This window comes from Lagenorhynchus albirostris, chromosome 5 (genome assembly GCF_949774975.1).
Source record: "Lagenorhynchus albirostris chromosome 5, mLagAlb1.1, whole genome shotgun sequence".
Classification (NCBI taxonomy): domain Eukaryota; kingdom Metazoa; phylum Chordata; class Mammalia; order Artiodactyla; family Delphinidae; genus Lagenorhynchus; species Lagenorhynchus albirostris.
Window position 1 is genome coordinate 31421820 of NC_083099.1, and position 14910 is coordinate 31436729.

Below are 14910 nucleotides of genomic sequence, written 5' to 3' on the forward strand. Positions count from 1 at the left end.
CCTGTACCCTTCACCACCGCACCCGGCTACCTTCTGTGCTGTGCGCACAGGCCCAGACCCACGCCCACGATGTCTCCTCTGCTCCGTTCTTGGTCCTCTCCCTGCATCTGTCCATCCTGTGGGTAAACAGGGGCCTGGGGAAATGCCGGCCAAGGAACGGAGGCTGCAGGACAGCCAAGGCTGAGGTTCATGAAGTGAACCTTCATGTCTGCTCGTGGCGGGGGCCGAGGCAGCTCCTCCAAGGCTGCCTGGTCCTGCAGCCCTCAGCAGCCAGGGCCTCAGGAGGGCAGGCAGGTGTAGAGAGGTCAGGCCCTGGGAGTTGACTGGCTGGGTTCAGATCCCAGCTGTGTGACCTCAGGCAAGTGGCTTAACCTCTCTTTTGGACTCAATTTCCTCATGTATAAAAGGAGGAAAATAATTCAACATCCCTCATAGGATTGTCATGAGCTAAAATGAGATCGTCAATAATGCACAAGCCAGGTGTAGTAAGTACACAAAAAATCTGGCTACTCTTTTGAACCCCCATCACTCTACCAAAGAATGTAGGTGGAAACAAAATGTGGCTGTAAGAAAGACAAGGTCCACTGTTTCTCAGAGTGGCCTATGTACATTTGCAACCTTCTGTACCTTTGAAGACCTACAGTGGCCTTCAAGGGCAGAGAAAAACTTGCCTTGGCTTCCCCACCTCTGGCTCCTTCTGGTTCCAACAGGGACCCACATCTTCCTGACCTGGCTTCAGATCAGCAGGAAATTCTCTCCTGTTGCCTGTGGAGTCTAATAACAATTGCTGACCATTCTGCCTTAACAGTCCTGGATTTATAGGATTTGATTGTCCTTGAACCTTCCCGAGGAATAATTCCCCTCTCCCCCCTTTCATGAGCTGCCCATGGTCAGTTCTTGTCCTGGGGTCATCTGGTAGTGAATTCACTGGTGCTCTCAGGATCCCCAGCTGTGGTCCGAGATGGCAGGAGCGTCCAGAGGAGGGAGGAACACGGAACTCCAGGCAGGCCCACTGAATAATCGCAAGGCTTGATGCCCAAGCAAATTCTCCCTCTGCTCACAGACTGCACTTCTCTTTCTTGTCATCCCGTCCCTGGCTGTCAGTCCTCCCTATTCCTCAGCAGGAAGCCCGGGGCAATCCCAGCAGCAATTCCATGGTGGGTGGGGATGGGACCAAGAAGGCTGTGAGAGGGAGAGTGAAGAGGAGATGTCAGAAACAAGGACACCCACACAGAGAATCGTCTGTGCTTGCATTTCTATTTCTTCTGAAATGTCTCTACTTCTGACCTTTGGGATATTGTAGGTTTACAAGGTGATAAAAATGGAAACACAAGAGCCCGGCAGCCTGGAGGGAAAGACGCCCACGGTAAGTTGTGGTACCTTCCTTGGAGCCATTCTCTGAGACGGTAAGTTGGTTTAGCCTCATGAGCCAATCTGTGCTCAATTGGAAATGGCTCCCTGGAGCACTGTGCTGGGAGTCTGGGCCACCTCTGGGCTCAGGGGACAGGAGTATCATGATTGATTGGCAGCGTCTGCCATGGACACAGGTAGAGAAGTAAAAAGCTCACGCACTAGATGTGATCCCAGAGTTAAAGCATAAACCCCACCAATAACAAGGCAGCCCATTATGGGAAATATTAAAAACAGAATTCAGAATTGTATTAACTTTAAATGGAATGCCAAGCATCTGTAAGGAGGGAGGCAGGAGAATAAGCAGAGTGGGGCAGAGGAAGAAATCCCGAATGGGTAATAGACGGCCTGGGTTCAAATCCTGCTTTTGGCGCTCACTCACCTTCCCTGGGCCTCAGTTTCCCCCTCGGCTCAGACCAGATGGCATCTAAGGTTTAGTACAGTTTGGTACTTCTTCCCATTGTTTTGCTTTAAAATTAGAATAACTTAGTTAATGCCACTGGTGTTTAAAATGTATTTATGCAAAATCATATTCAAATATTATATAATCTGCTCAGAAAGTAAATTTAATGAGGCATAAATCATTATGGATATTCTTAATGTTCAGATATTGTAGAATGGAACCAAGAAAGGGTAAAACTTTCTTAATAATAGGGTTTTTCAGTCCCATTTTAGAAACAGCATCCTTCTTTGAAATGGGGGTGGGGAGACCTCATTTGCAGAGCTGACGCTTGTTAAATGGGTAAGTCCACTTCATATCCACTTAGGTCACTGTGACGGCCCTTGTCAGGGGATGGCAGGAACCAGAGTCCGTGGGGGGAAGAGGGCACCAAGAAGGGGGGAAGCTCGGCAGGGCCTCCTGCTGTGTCCCCCCTCCCTTCTGAGGGTCTGGCTGGACAAGGGCCGCATGGTAGACCACCCGAGATAGGCCCTGAAGTGATCTGAGTGATGGGAGGCGAGAAATCCCAGCTCTGGCACCAGACAGTCACTGAGCCGCTATGGCGCTGGGCTTCTAGGGAGCTCCAGGGTAAGACTGTACAGGACAGAGGGCTGGGGGCAGGGGACGTCCAGGGAGTCTTGGTGCTTATTAGAGGAGCAGAAAATGAAGAAAGAAAATGCTAGGTTGCTGGGCGAGGCCACAGCCTCACCATAGAGTTTGCACAGCCTGCCTGCCCACCATGCACCCTGTCCCCTCTTAGGAGAGGAACAGCCTCGGATCCTGGATGTGTCAGAGGTCACAGGGACCAGCACCTCGCCCCGCCCCACACCCTCCTTCCCCCCACCCTGCACCCCCCCCCCAACGAGGACTCCTGCAGGGCGTCAGCAGGGACTGAGGGAGCAGGGAGAGGGGGCCAAATCCAGTCTGAGGCTGAGAAGGGAGAAGGCCTGGATCCTAGCAGGAAGGGACCCACAGCAGTGCGGAAGTGCAGAAGGACCCGTGTGGCCTGCTCCTGACGGCTGAACTTGACTGGAGGCTGGGAGCTCCTCTGTGGCCAGACGTTGACCAGCTCCCTGACCAGCTGGCACTGCCTGACATGCAATGCTGGCCCAGGGAGGGTCGTGGAGCAGCTCCAGCCAGTGCTGGTGGCGTCCCCACCCTCTCACCACACCTCTCAAGTCTATAGCACCAAGGAAACCACTGTATGCATCTCGGTGGGAATGGCGACACTCTCCAGCATCCTGTCCCCTGCAGTTCCACAGTCTGACTTACAGCCCTGGTTCTGGCTGTGCAGCCTCTACACTTGCTGCTCTGGTCTTCCTGTAGCTCACGCAGTTACTTGAAGACATTTAATAAATTACTTTTCTTTTTAAACTGAAAATAAAAAGGACTCTCACAGTCCACGAGGGTTGTGTGGGTACATGCGGGCGCAGCCCCGCACCGGGCACAGCGGCTTCGCACCCCTGCTCTGCGCTTGCCTGCAGAGGACCCTCACCCTGCACCCTCCCAGGGAGAAGAGTGCTGCTGACCTTACCACGTGATCCACCGTCTCTTTCACTCTCCCAGGTGCCCCATAGATTGCGCCGGAGACTGGGCTGCTGGCTTTAGCACTGCCCAGTGAGGGGGAGGTCACCGGACTACATCCCAGGCCTTGTGCAGCCCCACCAGGCACTTTCCCATGTTACTCTGCTCTTCCCAGGCTTGCTGTCATGTCCTGGGGTCCCACCAGCACCCCTGACTCACCCAGCACCCAGAGGTTCCTGACATAGCAGGCTGAGAGTTGATTCACTGGAGTCAGGGGATCAGTGCCCCTTTGGCCCCATCCGCCTCTCACCCCCACCCTGTCCTCCTATCCAGCTTGCCTGATTTTGGTCAGCCTGGCTCAGAGGGCCTTGAATAAGAAAGACCCAGCCAGACCCCAGGCTCTTCTCTGGGCTGGGACAGGGGTTTGCTGCCCATCCATCCATGGGTTGGTCTGACCACTGGTCAGTCAACCCTGCAGCAGCTGCCTGGGGCTGTCCTGTGTCCTGGCTTCCTCTGAGAAAGGCTGTGCGTAGAAGAGTGATTCTGAGGCCCAGCTTCCCTCAGGGCACCCCCCCCACTGTACTTTGGGCACCTGTTGCCAGAACTCTTAACTTTCTTGGGGTGCAAGCGGTCAGTCTCCAGATGACCATGGGCAAGGGAAGAAGCCTGTCTGGGTGCCAAACGCACTTCACCCTACAGAGGTCCAGGTGGCCCAGGACCATCTTGCCCTCTCCCACACCCGGGTGCCCTTCAGACCACCCTGGGCACCGTGGCCAGGACATCAGTGGCAAGCAGCGCTGCCTGGGTGCTTCCCACAGAGCATTCATTCCTGGAAAATCTAGCAGGGAATCTGCAGGAAACTGTGGGGTGGGGAGGAGGGATTCTGTCATCAGTCCGTCTGGGGCTGCTGAATTCACTGAGGTGCGATCCATCACTTCTTTTACTGCTGGCTTCTGGGGTCTGCTTACTATCCCTGTGGGTCTCCCAGAGGACTAGAGGAGTTACCACGGTTCCCAAACCAGTTGGACCGAGGAACCCTTCTAAGAGATCTAGCTCTTGAGAGCAGTGTTTCAGTCCGGGAATCATGTTGAAGGTCAGGCCGTCACAGCTCCTCAAAAAAACAGGGAGCCCTGGGCCAGGCAGTCCCGTTGGCCGGTCTCAGACCCTGACCAACCTCCTTGTGTTTCCAGCCTACCCCTGGGATCGCTCCAGCCTGAAATCCATGCCCCTGGACCTGCAGCAGTTTGAGAAACTGGACACCTATGCCTCACAGGTAGGAGAGCTGGGCCCTCTGCCTGCGATGGTCACCCCCACAAGGCGGCTTGGAGTTTCCCAAACCAGAGCGGCAAAGGCTCTCCCCAGACCCCTCCTGAGTGTATCCTGAGTCCCTTGGGTGGATAGTACGGAGCGCCTTTCCACAGTATGTGGGAGGGGGACAGAAGGGCCCCGGACAGAGGCCATTTCACCCTCCCACCCCACCCACGGTCCTGATGCTTTCGTCCCAGGCTACACACCCCACACCGCCCTGTTGGCAGGCGCCTCCGGCCAGCCCTGTCCCATCCTCCCCTGCCCACTGGGGCACTGCTGCTGCTGAGCCCTGCCAGCCCCAGCCCATGAAGGAAGGGACGTGAGGATGGGGGGAGGACCACAGATGCAGATGGCCAGCACCCACATGACCACAGCAGTCCTCACCCCTGAACACGTGGGCGGCTGAGCTCCCACACCTCTGGGCCTGGGCACATCTGGGGCAGGTGTGGGGAGGGGCAGCTACAAGAGCTGTTGCCCTAGGGACCCACTGGGGTCCTGGGAGCCAGGCAGGAGCCATACCACAGAGAGTCTGATTGGAGCAGCTAAGGAGCTGGACCCGTCGCTAAGGTCAGGGTGAGCAATCCTAGGCCGATAAGCCGGGAGATCGTCTACAGTCCTAGAAAAACCACCCTGGGGTTGGCACATAGTGGACACTCAGGAAGCTTGTTTGCTGAACTGATGAGTGATGATAGGAGCTCGGATCAGAGAGTCTGATTCAAGGCAGGGGCATCAGTAGGGGGTGTCCAGCTGTCCTGGCAGGAGGAGGCATCCCTGGATGAAGCGGGGACACTGAGAACGGAGAGGAGCTGGAAGCAGAGGGGAAGGACCCCTCCCCAGTGTGTGTGCAGTGAGGTAAAGGTGGGGCAGGGCTTGCCCAGTCACTGCGCTGAGCGGTGGAGGGCAGGCAGGGTAGCTTCTCGGCGCGCGGAGTGAGGGAGCTGGAGCATGTGTCGGGGGTGATGGTTTGTGTGGGGTGCAGTGGGCTCTAGCGCCTGTGGAGGTGACCCCTGGGCAGCTGGATAGCTGAGCCCGGAGCTGTATCTAGCCTGGAGAGGTCTGGGCCGGAAACCCTGCTTTGGGAGCCGTCAGATTCAGCTAAGAGCTAAAGCCATAGGGAGGGTGCCATCTTGGGGAAGGCAGGGCCAGGAGCCACCTGAGGCCGGGCGAGACCAGGAAGGGTCAGTGTTCTAGAAGGTGCGGTCATGGTTCACTCTGGCCAGGCGAGGCTAGACAGACTCCCTTCCGCTGCTCAGCACTGAGGCCGTTCGTACTTCCAGGGGGGCAGCTCAGAGGAGGTTGAAGGCCTCGGACAGGCTCCGGCAGGCTGAAGGGCAAATGGGGGTTGAAGGGGGAGGGAGTGGAGGGAAGACCCCACAGGAGCCTGGCAAGGAAGGGAGACTAGATGTGGGGTGTCCTGAGAGAGAGACTGGGGGGCGTTTTGAAGAGACACGGCAGACAGGAGAGGCTGGGGCCGCCAGGGCCGGGAGGAGGAGGTGAGGACGCAGCGGAGCGAGGGCAGCGCCTGAGGAAGGAAGGGCAGCTTTGCCAAGGCAGGCGGCCTGGCTCCGAGGCCAGCAGAGAGCCCAGCGGAGGAGGAGGGCTCGCTGGTAAGGAAGTCTTCCCTGGGCCTTGTTGAGTCTGAGGCCTGGTCATCTGCGAGAGTGAGGGAAGGGAAGGGGGGCGTCCAGAGTCTGTGCAGGGTGGGATATGTTGTCATGGCTGCCAGAAGGGATGGACAGGCTGCTGGACAGCCTCAGAGAGCAGTGAGTGGGGACCAAAGGGCCAGAAACCGTAGAACCGAAGCTGGGGATTAAGTCAGGAGTCAGCCAGGCTGTAATGCAGGCCTGCAACGTGTGCTTCTAGGCCCTGGGAGAGGGACAAAGACAGGACTGTGGTGTTGGAGCAGCTGGGCAAGGGGACACGTGGAGGGGCCTGGCCGTCTCCCTGTGCTCAGAGGGTGGGTCCTGGAGCTCCCGTGTGAGCGGCGGAACCTCCTAGGTCAGGAGGACCTAGGGTGGGAGCTGACGGAGGCGCGGGCAACCATTGCAGAGGTAAGCGCACAGGTGCCCCTACTTCTCTAGAAAGAGTGAGCATGGCCAGGGCTGCCTTTCCAGCAACCCCAGCCCTGTTTTCTCCTGAGGATCCATGCAGAAAACCTAACTTGCTCTTTTTTTATATATTATGGTAAAACATATGCCATATAATTTGCCATTGGAATCGTTTTTAAGTGTACAATTCAGTGACATCAATTACATTCCCAGTGTTGTACAACCATCACCACCATCTACTTCCAAAATCACCCCAAGCAGAAACCTTGTACCCGTTAAGCAATAACTCCCCATTCTCCCTCCTCCCAGCCCCTGGTAACCTCTAATTTATTTACTGTCTCTATGAATTTGTCTAGTCTAGATATTTCATATAAGTAAGAATCATACACTGTGTCTTTTTGTGTCTGACTTGTTTCACTTAGCACTGTGTTTTCAAGGTTCATCCATGTTGTTAACATGTCTGAGAACTTCATTACTTTTAATGGATGAGTAATATTTCATTGCATGGATATACCACATTTTGTTTATCCATTCATCTGTGATGGGCACTTGCATTGTTTCTACCTTTTGGCTATTGTGAATATTGCCCCATGAACATTGGTGAACAGGTATCTGAGTATCTGTCTGCAGTTCTTTTTGTATATATACCTAGGAGTGGAATTGCTGGGTCATATGGTAATTCCATGTTGAAATTTTTGAGGAACTGACAAATTGTTTGTTTCCCATAGCAGCTGCACCATTTTACATTCCCACCAGCAATGTACAAGGGTTCTAATTTCTTCAAATTTTTGCCAATTTTTTTATGATTGCCTTTTTTTTTTTTTTTTTACCATAGCCATCCTAGTGGGTATGGAGTAGTATTTCATTGTGGTTTTGATTTGCATTTCCCTAGTGACTAATGACATTGAGCATCTTTTCATGTGTCTATTGGCCATTTATATATTTTTGGAGAAATGTATATTCAAGCCCATTTTAAAATTAGGTTGTCATTTTGTTGTTGAATTATAAGGGTTCTTTATATATTCTGGATATTAAACCCCTATCAGGTATATGATTTGCAAATATTTTCTTCCATTCTATAAATTATCTTTTCACTTTCTTAATATTGTCCTTTGATGCACAGAAGATTTTTATTGTTATGAAGCCAAATTAATCTATTTTTTCTTTTATACCCTGTGCTTTTGGTATCATATCTAAGAATCCATTGCCAACTCCAAGGTCGCCGCGATTTACCCCTGTGTTTTCTTCTAAGAGTTTTATGGTTTAAGTTCTTATATTTAGGTCATTGATTATTTTTGAGTTAATTTTTATATATGGTATGATGTAGGGGTCCAACTTCCTTCTTTTGCATATGGATATCCAGTTGTCAGGTACCATCTATTAAAGAGACTATTCTTTCCCCATTGAATGGACCTGGCACCCTGGTCAAAAGTCAATTAGCCATAGACGTATGAGTTTATTTCTAGACTCAATTCTGTTTCATTAGTCTATATAACCCTTATGTCGATATCACACTGTTGTGATTACTGTAACTTTAAGTTTGAAATCCAGAAATCTGTGTCCTCCAACTTTGTTCATCTTTTTTCAAAATGGTTTTGGCTATTCCAGGCCCCTTAGAATTCCATATGAATTTGAGGACTGGTTTTTTCGTTTTTGCAAAAAAGGCTGTTGGACTTTTATAGGGATTGTGCTAAATCTGTCGATTGCTTTGGGTAGTGTTGACCATGACTAGGGGCTGCTACAGCGCCCGGATGGCCACTTGACTGGCCCCAGGAGCTGCTGCAGAGAGATGTGATGGCTCTAGGGCCAGTGGTTCAGCTGGTCAGCACTTCCCACTGCGTCCAGACCGCATCAAGGTTGCCCTAAGCCCAGTCTTTGAGCCTCTGGGCCTCTCCTCCTTCTCTGCCCAGAGGAAGGGCAGTGCTGGCTGCAGGTGGCAAGGCACCGGGCTCCTCACAGCCCTTATCTGGGCCCTGACGTAGCACACTCCTCCCACTTCCCAGGTGACAGTCAAGAGCGGCCTGGACGCGCTGGTGAGCGACCTGCTCCAGGAGGCCCACAGTGACCTGGAGAGGGTCCGCGCCATCTGGATCTGGATCTGCCACCACATAGGTAGGCCTGCCGGTAGGGCCACTGGCTCTGCGACCCTGTTCCCAGAGGAACGTCTCTGGGCTTGACTCCATCACCCATGTGTGTGGAGGAAGAGGGAAGGTGGAGGAGAGGGGCTCTCAGATGGTTGGGTTCAATAACCAAGGTTAACTCACTGTGTGCTATCAGTCTCCATGAAGGGTGCATGGGCAAGGATCCCACGTGGCCCTCTGCCCACAGCCAGAGCTGAGGCCCCTCACCCAGCGGCAGCCTTCCCTCAGTCCTGCCTCCCTGGGCGACCTGCTCCACAGAGATGAGAACCCAGGGCAGAAGGTCATCTCCAAGAAGGAGGAGGCTGGGGATGAGCCATAGCTATTTGAAAAGTTGCTGTAACACCAGAGGTTTCTCAAAACACCCGGGAGTGGTGGGTGAGTGGGCACCCCTCTCCCGGCTGCCTGCTCCCACAGTGGGGACCTCAGCTTCTGCTCTCAGCCCAGTCTCCAGGTTCTCAGAGCCACCCCAGGGGACCTGGGCCTGCGCAGCTGCCCACAGCTCTGCATGGGACACCCTTGAGAGTCTGACCAGCTCAAGCCAATCCCACAGGTGGTTGCTAAGGGGAAGCTGGGTGCTGCACCCCGCAGTCCATGGAGGAGCTGGGTGGTGGGATGGACTTCTAGTGACTTCCCTGTGACATAGAGACCAGCAGGGCTTCCCTGACCTGCTGCCACTGGGCTTTCTCTTTGTCCTCCCAGAGCAGCAGTTAGGGATGCAGCTTAGAGGATGAACTCACCTGACACAGGTAGGGCATCTGCCATAGGACCTGAGGAGCCACTCCTCCAACTCCAGCCCTGGCACTCAGCCTGGGTTTTAAGGGGGCAGGATGGGAAACAGGACATCCGTCAGGACTTTGTTTGCTGCACTGCCCACACACACCCACACACACACGCACACACACGCACACACACCCACACACACACATCCCCCCCCCACACACGCACACACACAAACCCCACACATGCACACCCCAAACACACGCACACACACGCACACCCACACCACACCCACACCCACGCGCACCCACGCGCACACACCACACACACAAAACACCCCACCCCACATGCACACATGCACGCACACACACACACATACATCCACACACACACCCCACCCCACCCCCACACACATGCACGCACACAAACCCCACACATGCACACCCCAAACACACGTGCACACACACACCACACACACCCCTGCACACCCACACATGCACACACACAGACAAACCACCCCACCCCACATGCACACATGTACACACACACACACATACATCCCCGCACACGCAAACACACACCACACACATGCACACACACACCACACACCACACACACACACAGCCCACCCCACCCCCAACATGCACACACACAAACACACACACACAAACACACACACACACCCAAAACACCCACACCACACCACAACCACACACACACATGCACACAAACACACACACACAAACCACCCCACCCCACACACACACAAACCACCCCACCCCACACGTGCACGCACACACACACACACACACACAGCCCACCCCACTCCACAGATGCATGCACACAACACACACACACACCAAAAACACACACACACACAACCACACACACACACCACACACACACCACCACACACACACAAACCACCCCACCCCACATGCACACATGCATGCACACACACACACACACCACACACACACAGCCCACCTCACCCCACAGATGCACACGCACAAACACACACACACCAAAAACACACACACCCACAACCACACACACACACAAGCACACACAAACCACCCCACCCCACACACACACAGGCACGCACACACACACACCCCACACACACACACCAAAAGCATGCACACCCACACACAACCACACACACACCACACACATACGCACACACACACACAAACCACCCCACCCCACACGCACACACCTAAAACATGCACACCCACCCACAACCCACACACACACACCCCACACACAAGCACACACACCCCACCCCACCCCCTACACACACGCACACACACACACCCTGCACACACACACAAACCCACACACAGCCCACCCCACCCCACAGATGCACATGCACACACACACACCGAAAACATGCACACCCACCCACAACCACCCCCCCACACACACCCCACATGCACACACCAAATACACGCACCCACAACCACACACATACACACACGCACACACCCCACCCCACCCCACACACACCCCACCCCACCCCACACACACCCACACACAGCCCACCCCACCCCACAGACGCACGTGCACAAACACACACACACCAAAAACACGCACATCCACCCACAACCACACACCCACACGCACACACACACACCAAACACACACGTGCACACACACACACACAAACCACCCCACTCCACATGCACACACCAAAAACACGCACACCCACCCACAACCCCCACACACACACACCACACATGCACTCGCACAAACACACACATCAAAAACACGCACACCCACCCACACACATACACAGACCCCACCCTGCACACACACGCACACACACACCACACATGCACTCGCACAAACACACACACACATCAAAAACACGCACACCCACCCACACACATACACAGACCCCCACACACACACACACACCCCACACACACATCCCCACACACACCACACACACAACCCAACCCACCCACACACACGCGCACACACACACACTGCAATCACACACACACGCACACACACCCACACAGGCATACACACACCCCACACATGCACACACGGACACACACACACACCCCACACACGCATGTGCACACACACACATGTACACACACACGTGCACACACACGCACAACCCACCACACCACACACACGCGTGCGCGCACACACAGCCCACACACACACTACACGCGCGCACACACACACACACCATACCACTAGCCCCATACACACACATGCACACACAGACACGTGCGCATGCACACACACACCCCACACACGCATGTGCACACACACACATGTACACACACGTGCACACACACGCACAACCCACCACACCACACACACGCGCGCGCACACACACAGCCCACACACACACTACACGCGCGCACACACACACACCATACCACTAGCCCCATACACACACATGCACACACAGACACGTGCGCATGCACACACACACACACATACCACCACACACACACATACACACCACCCCCCAGCCCCCACACACACACACACACACCTCCTTTGTGCCCTCAAAGGCCACAGGCTCAGGTCCTCCCCCGTGCCTTAAGCTCTACTGTTACTGAAGTGACAGTCTGTCTTCTCTGTTTGGGACAAGTTTTAATAGTGGCTCAGTTCGCCCCCTGCAGGTCAGTGTGCGGCTTTGGCCTTGGGGGCTGCCGCAGGGATGGGTGAGCTGCCTCACTGGCCCCGTCTGCAGAGCTGTGCTGTGGTGGGGACACGCAGGCAAACCCCAGCCCAGTGCTGTCTTTGTCCCTCCCCTCTCAGCCGCTCCTACGAGGCCTAAGGAGCCAGTGGCCCCTCAGCCAATGCCTTGCTCTTCCTGCCCTCACCCACACAGAGGGGACATTTGCCAGATAGCACCTGGACTGGGGCCCTGTTCCCTTCAGTCCATAGCGGTTTCTCCCCGGCCTGAGGGAGGCCAGCCCAAGTGATGCTGGAAGTACAGTGGAGGGCAGGGGCGGCGCCACAGATTGTGGACCCCTCTCTCCTCTGCACCAGCCGGGTCGTCTCCAGGGACCTGGTTCCTCACGGCCTCCTCCTCTGCCCTCCAGAGTATGACATCGAGGCCGCCCAGGAGAAGGACCGCCAGGCCTTCAAACCCACCGCCATCCTGCAGACCCAGAAGACCAACTGTGATGGCTACGCTGGGCTCTTTGAGAGAATGTGCAGGTACAGAGGCATCCCGGGCTCACCACCCTGACCCAGCCCCTCCCCCTGCCAAGTGCCCTGCACCTTCACCCACGTGCCAGGCCTGAAACCCGAGTTTGCAAACTCTGCTCTGAATCCAAGTGAGTCCTGAAAAGGTCAATTTCTCCCTTTTTAACACCAGCGTAATTGACTTTGTACCATCTGTCGGGCTTCGGGATACATTAACATAATGGCAGATGAATGCACAGAGATAATTTGGTTATAAAAGGCCCTTTTTCCACCTTCTCCCATCTCTGTGCAGCTGAAGGTTAGAAGAATGGCAGATCTGGGAACGCAAGGACAGTGACTGCGGGCGCCAAGAGGACTGTGAAAGGCTGTCCTCAGGGCTGGCACAGGGGCCCTCTTGGGGCAAACAAAAGCTCCACCCTCGAAAAGATTTGTCAGTTGGAAAAGCTGAATAGCTAGGAAGCAGCTTGTCTCTTGGAGCCTTTGGGCTCCGTTTCCATTGCTCCGGGAGCGAGCACCTGGCCAGGTTGCCCAGGTGGGTGAGAGCAGGCGAGTGGCTGCTCTCATTTGTGTTTGGAGACCTCACTGCGGGTTCTAGGTGACCTGGAGACAGACTCAAGGCTGGGGGAGCCCCGCCGACCTGCACAGCTTCCTGTGCCTGCTCTCTGAGGTCTGCCGTGTTCCCCGGGAAGCAGTCAGCCAGCCCTGGGGACCACTGAAAAGCCCATCCCCAGGGGTGTAGACAGACTGTGCCCACTGCCCCTGCAGCCCTCTGGGAGCCGGGGTTCTCAGGCACCCAGACATCAGCCAGCCAGGACTGCAGGGGGCAATTCATCAAACCAAGAGTAGCAACAGACACTTGAGTCCACGGGCGGGCGGGCGTGGTGTGTCGGTGCTGTACAGCGGCCACAGGATGTCCTGCTCCTGGGGGACACGCATCCCAGTCCCTGCCTGACCCCCAGTGGTCCAGCCTCCCGCACCCAGCAAGCGCAGACATGCTTCTCCACCCCTCCTGCTCACCGTTTGCTCTTAGAGGGGGGCCCACGGCGGGTCAGGGTGCAGAGGTGCAACCCATCTCCCAACCCCCACATTCCCACCCCACCCTAGACCCAGGCACCCCACATGCCTTTGGGCCTCTCCAGAAACCGGGGTCCTCACCGGCCCCCTGCCCAGGCTCCCAGGCCCTGGGTTCCTGAACCAGACTAAAGGCTTACGCTGCCCCATGATGTCCTCCCAACTGCAGCCTCATCTCCCTCCTGGCCTTGCCGCCTCCGCCGCTCCCCCCACTTCCAGCTCCTCAGGCCCTTTCTGCTCTCCTCTCCCTAATGCTCTTTGGGCCCCGCTGCAGGATGGCCCCCCTCCCCCTCCCGGGGTGCCGTCAGCACACCTGTACACCAGCTCAGGTCTTGCTTAGGCTTTTCTTTAACTCACTTCTGTAAATTAAAATAAAACTTAACTATAGATTTATAAAGTGCATAGAAGCAAAAAGAAGAAAATTAAGTTACCCGAATCCTACCACTTAGAGATGACACTTGACATTTTGTCATATTCCTTTCTGGACTTTGTTCTATCATGTAGGCTTTGCCTGTGCTCATTTCTTCTTATAGGTCTTATAGGTCTTCTGTGTCTTCATATGTCTCCCCGGACCCTTTCTGCTTTCCCTGTGAATATACATCTCAGAATCCTACACATAGTAGGTCCTCAATGACAGGAAATGACAGGATATTCCTAGCAGACTTGTATGAAATGGACCTTCTTCTCTTTTTAAATAATGGAATAGCCCTCCCTCTGTGTTCAGCTCTATTTGTGCCTAGCACCTTTCAGCATTTTCATCTCAATTTGCAAATTTGAAAACACTCAGGGTTTTAAGTCATAGAACATATCCTTCTTTATCCAGTAGAAGCCTTCTTAGCATGGTATGGAAGGAGTATCAGATTTATACTTCCAGGCCTCAGTTAGTTTACCAGTCCTTGATTTCCAGTCCTTAATGTACCACTTATTAGTTTTGTTCCTTTTGGAAGGCACTAAGCCTCTGGGAGCCTCAGTTTTCTTATCTGTACACTGCGGACTTTATTGCCTACTTGCAGGACTGCAGGACTAAATGAGAACATGCAGTTTGCAGTTTGCTAACCTGACTTGGGGC

The 14910-nt window shown here is 54.5% G+C and overlaps 1 protein-coding gene across 2 annotated transcripts in view; it reads left to right on the forward strand.

Annotated features, from left to right (window-relative positions):
- Positions 1-14910, forward strand: part of KY (kyphoscoliosis peptidase) — a 49829-nt gene that overhangs the window by 18735 nt on the left and 16184 nt on the right. For both annotated transcript variants that reach the window (XM_060149802.1, XM_060149801.1), the window contains 4 exons: positions 1304-1366; positions 4564-4646; positions 8733-8841; positions 12665-12782. In XM_060149802.1, the coding sequence (XP_060005785.1) occupies positions 1304-1366; positions 4564-4646; positions 8733-8841; positions 12665-12782 (373 nt within the window). The remainder of the gene's footprint in view (positions 1-1303; positions 1367-4563; positions 4647-8732; positions 8842-12664; positions 12783-14910) is intronic.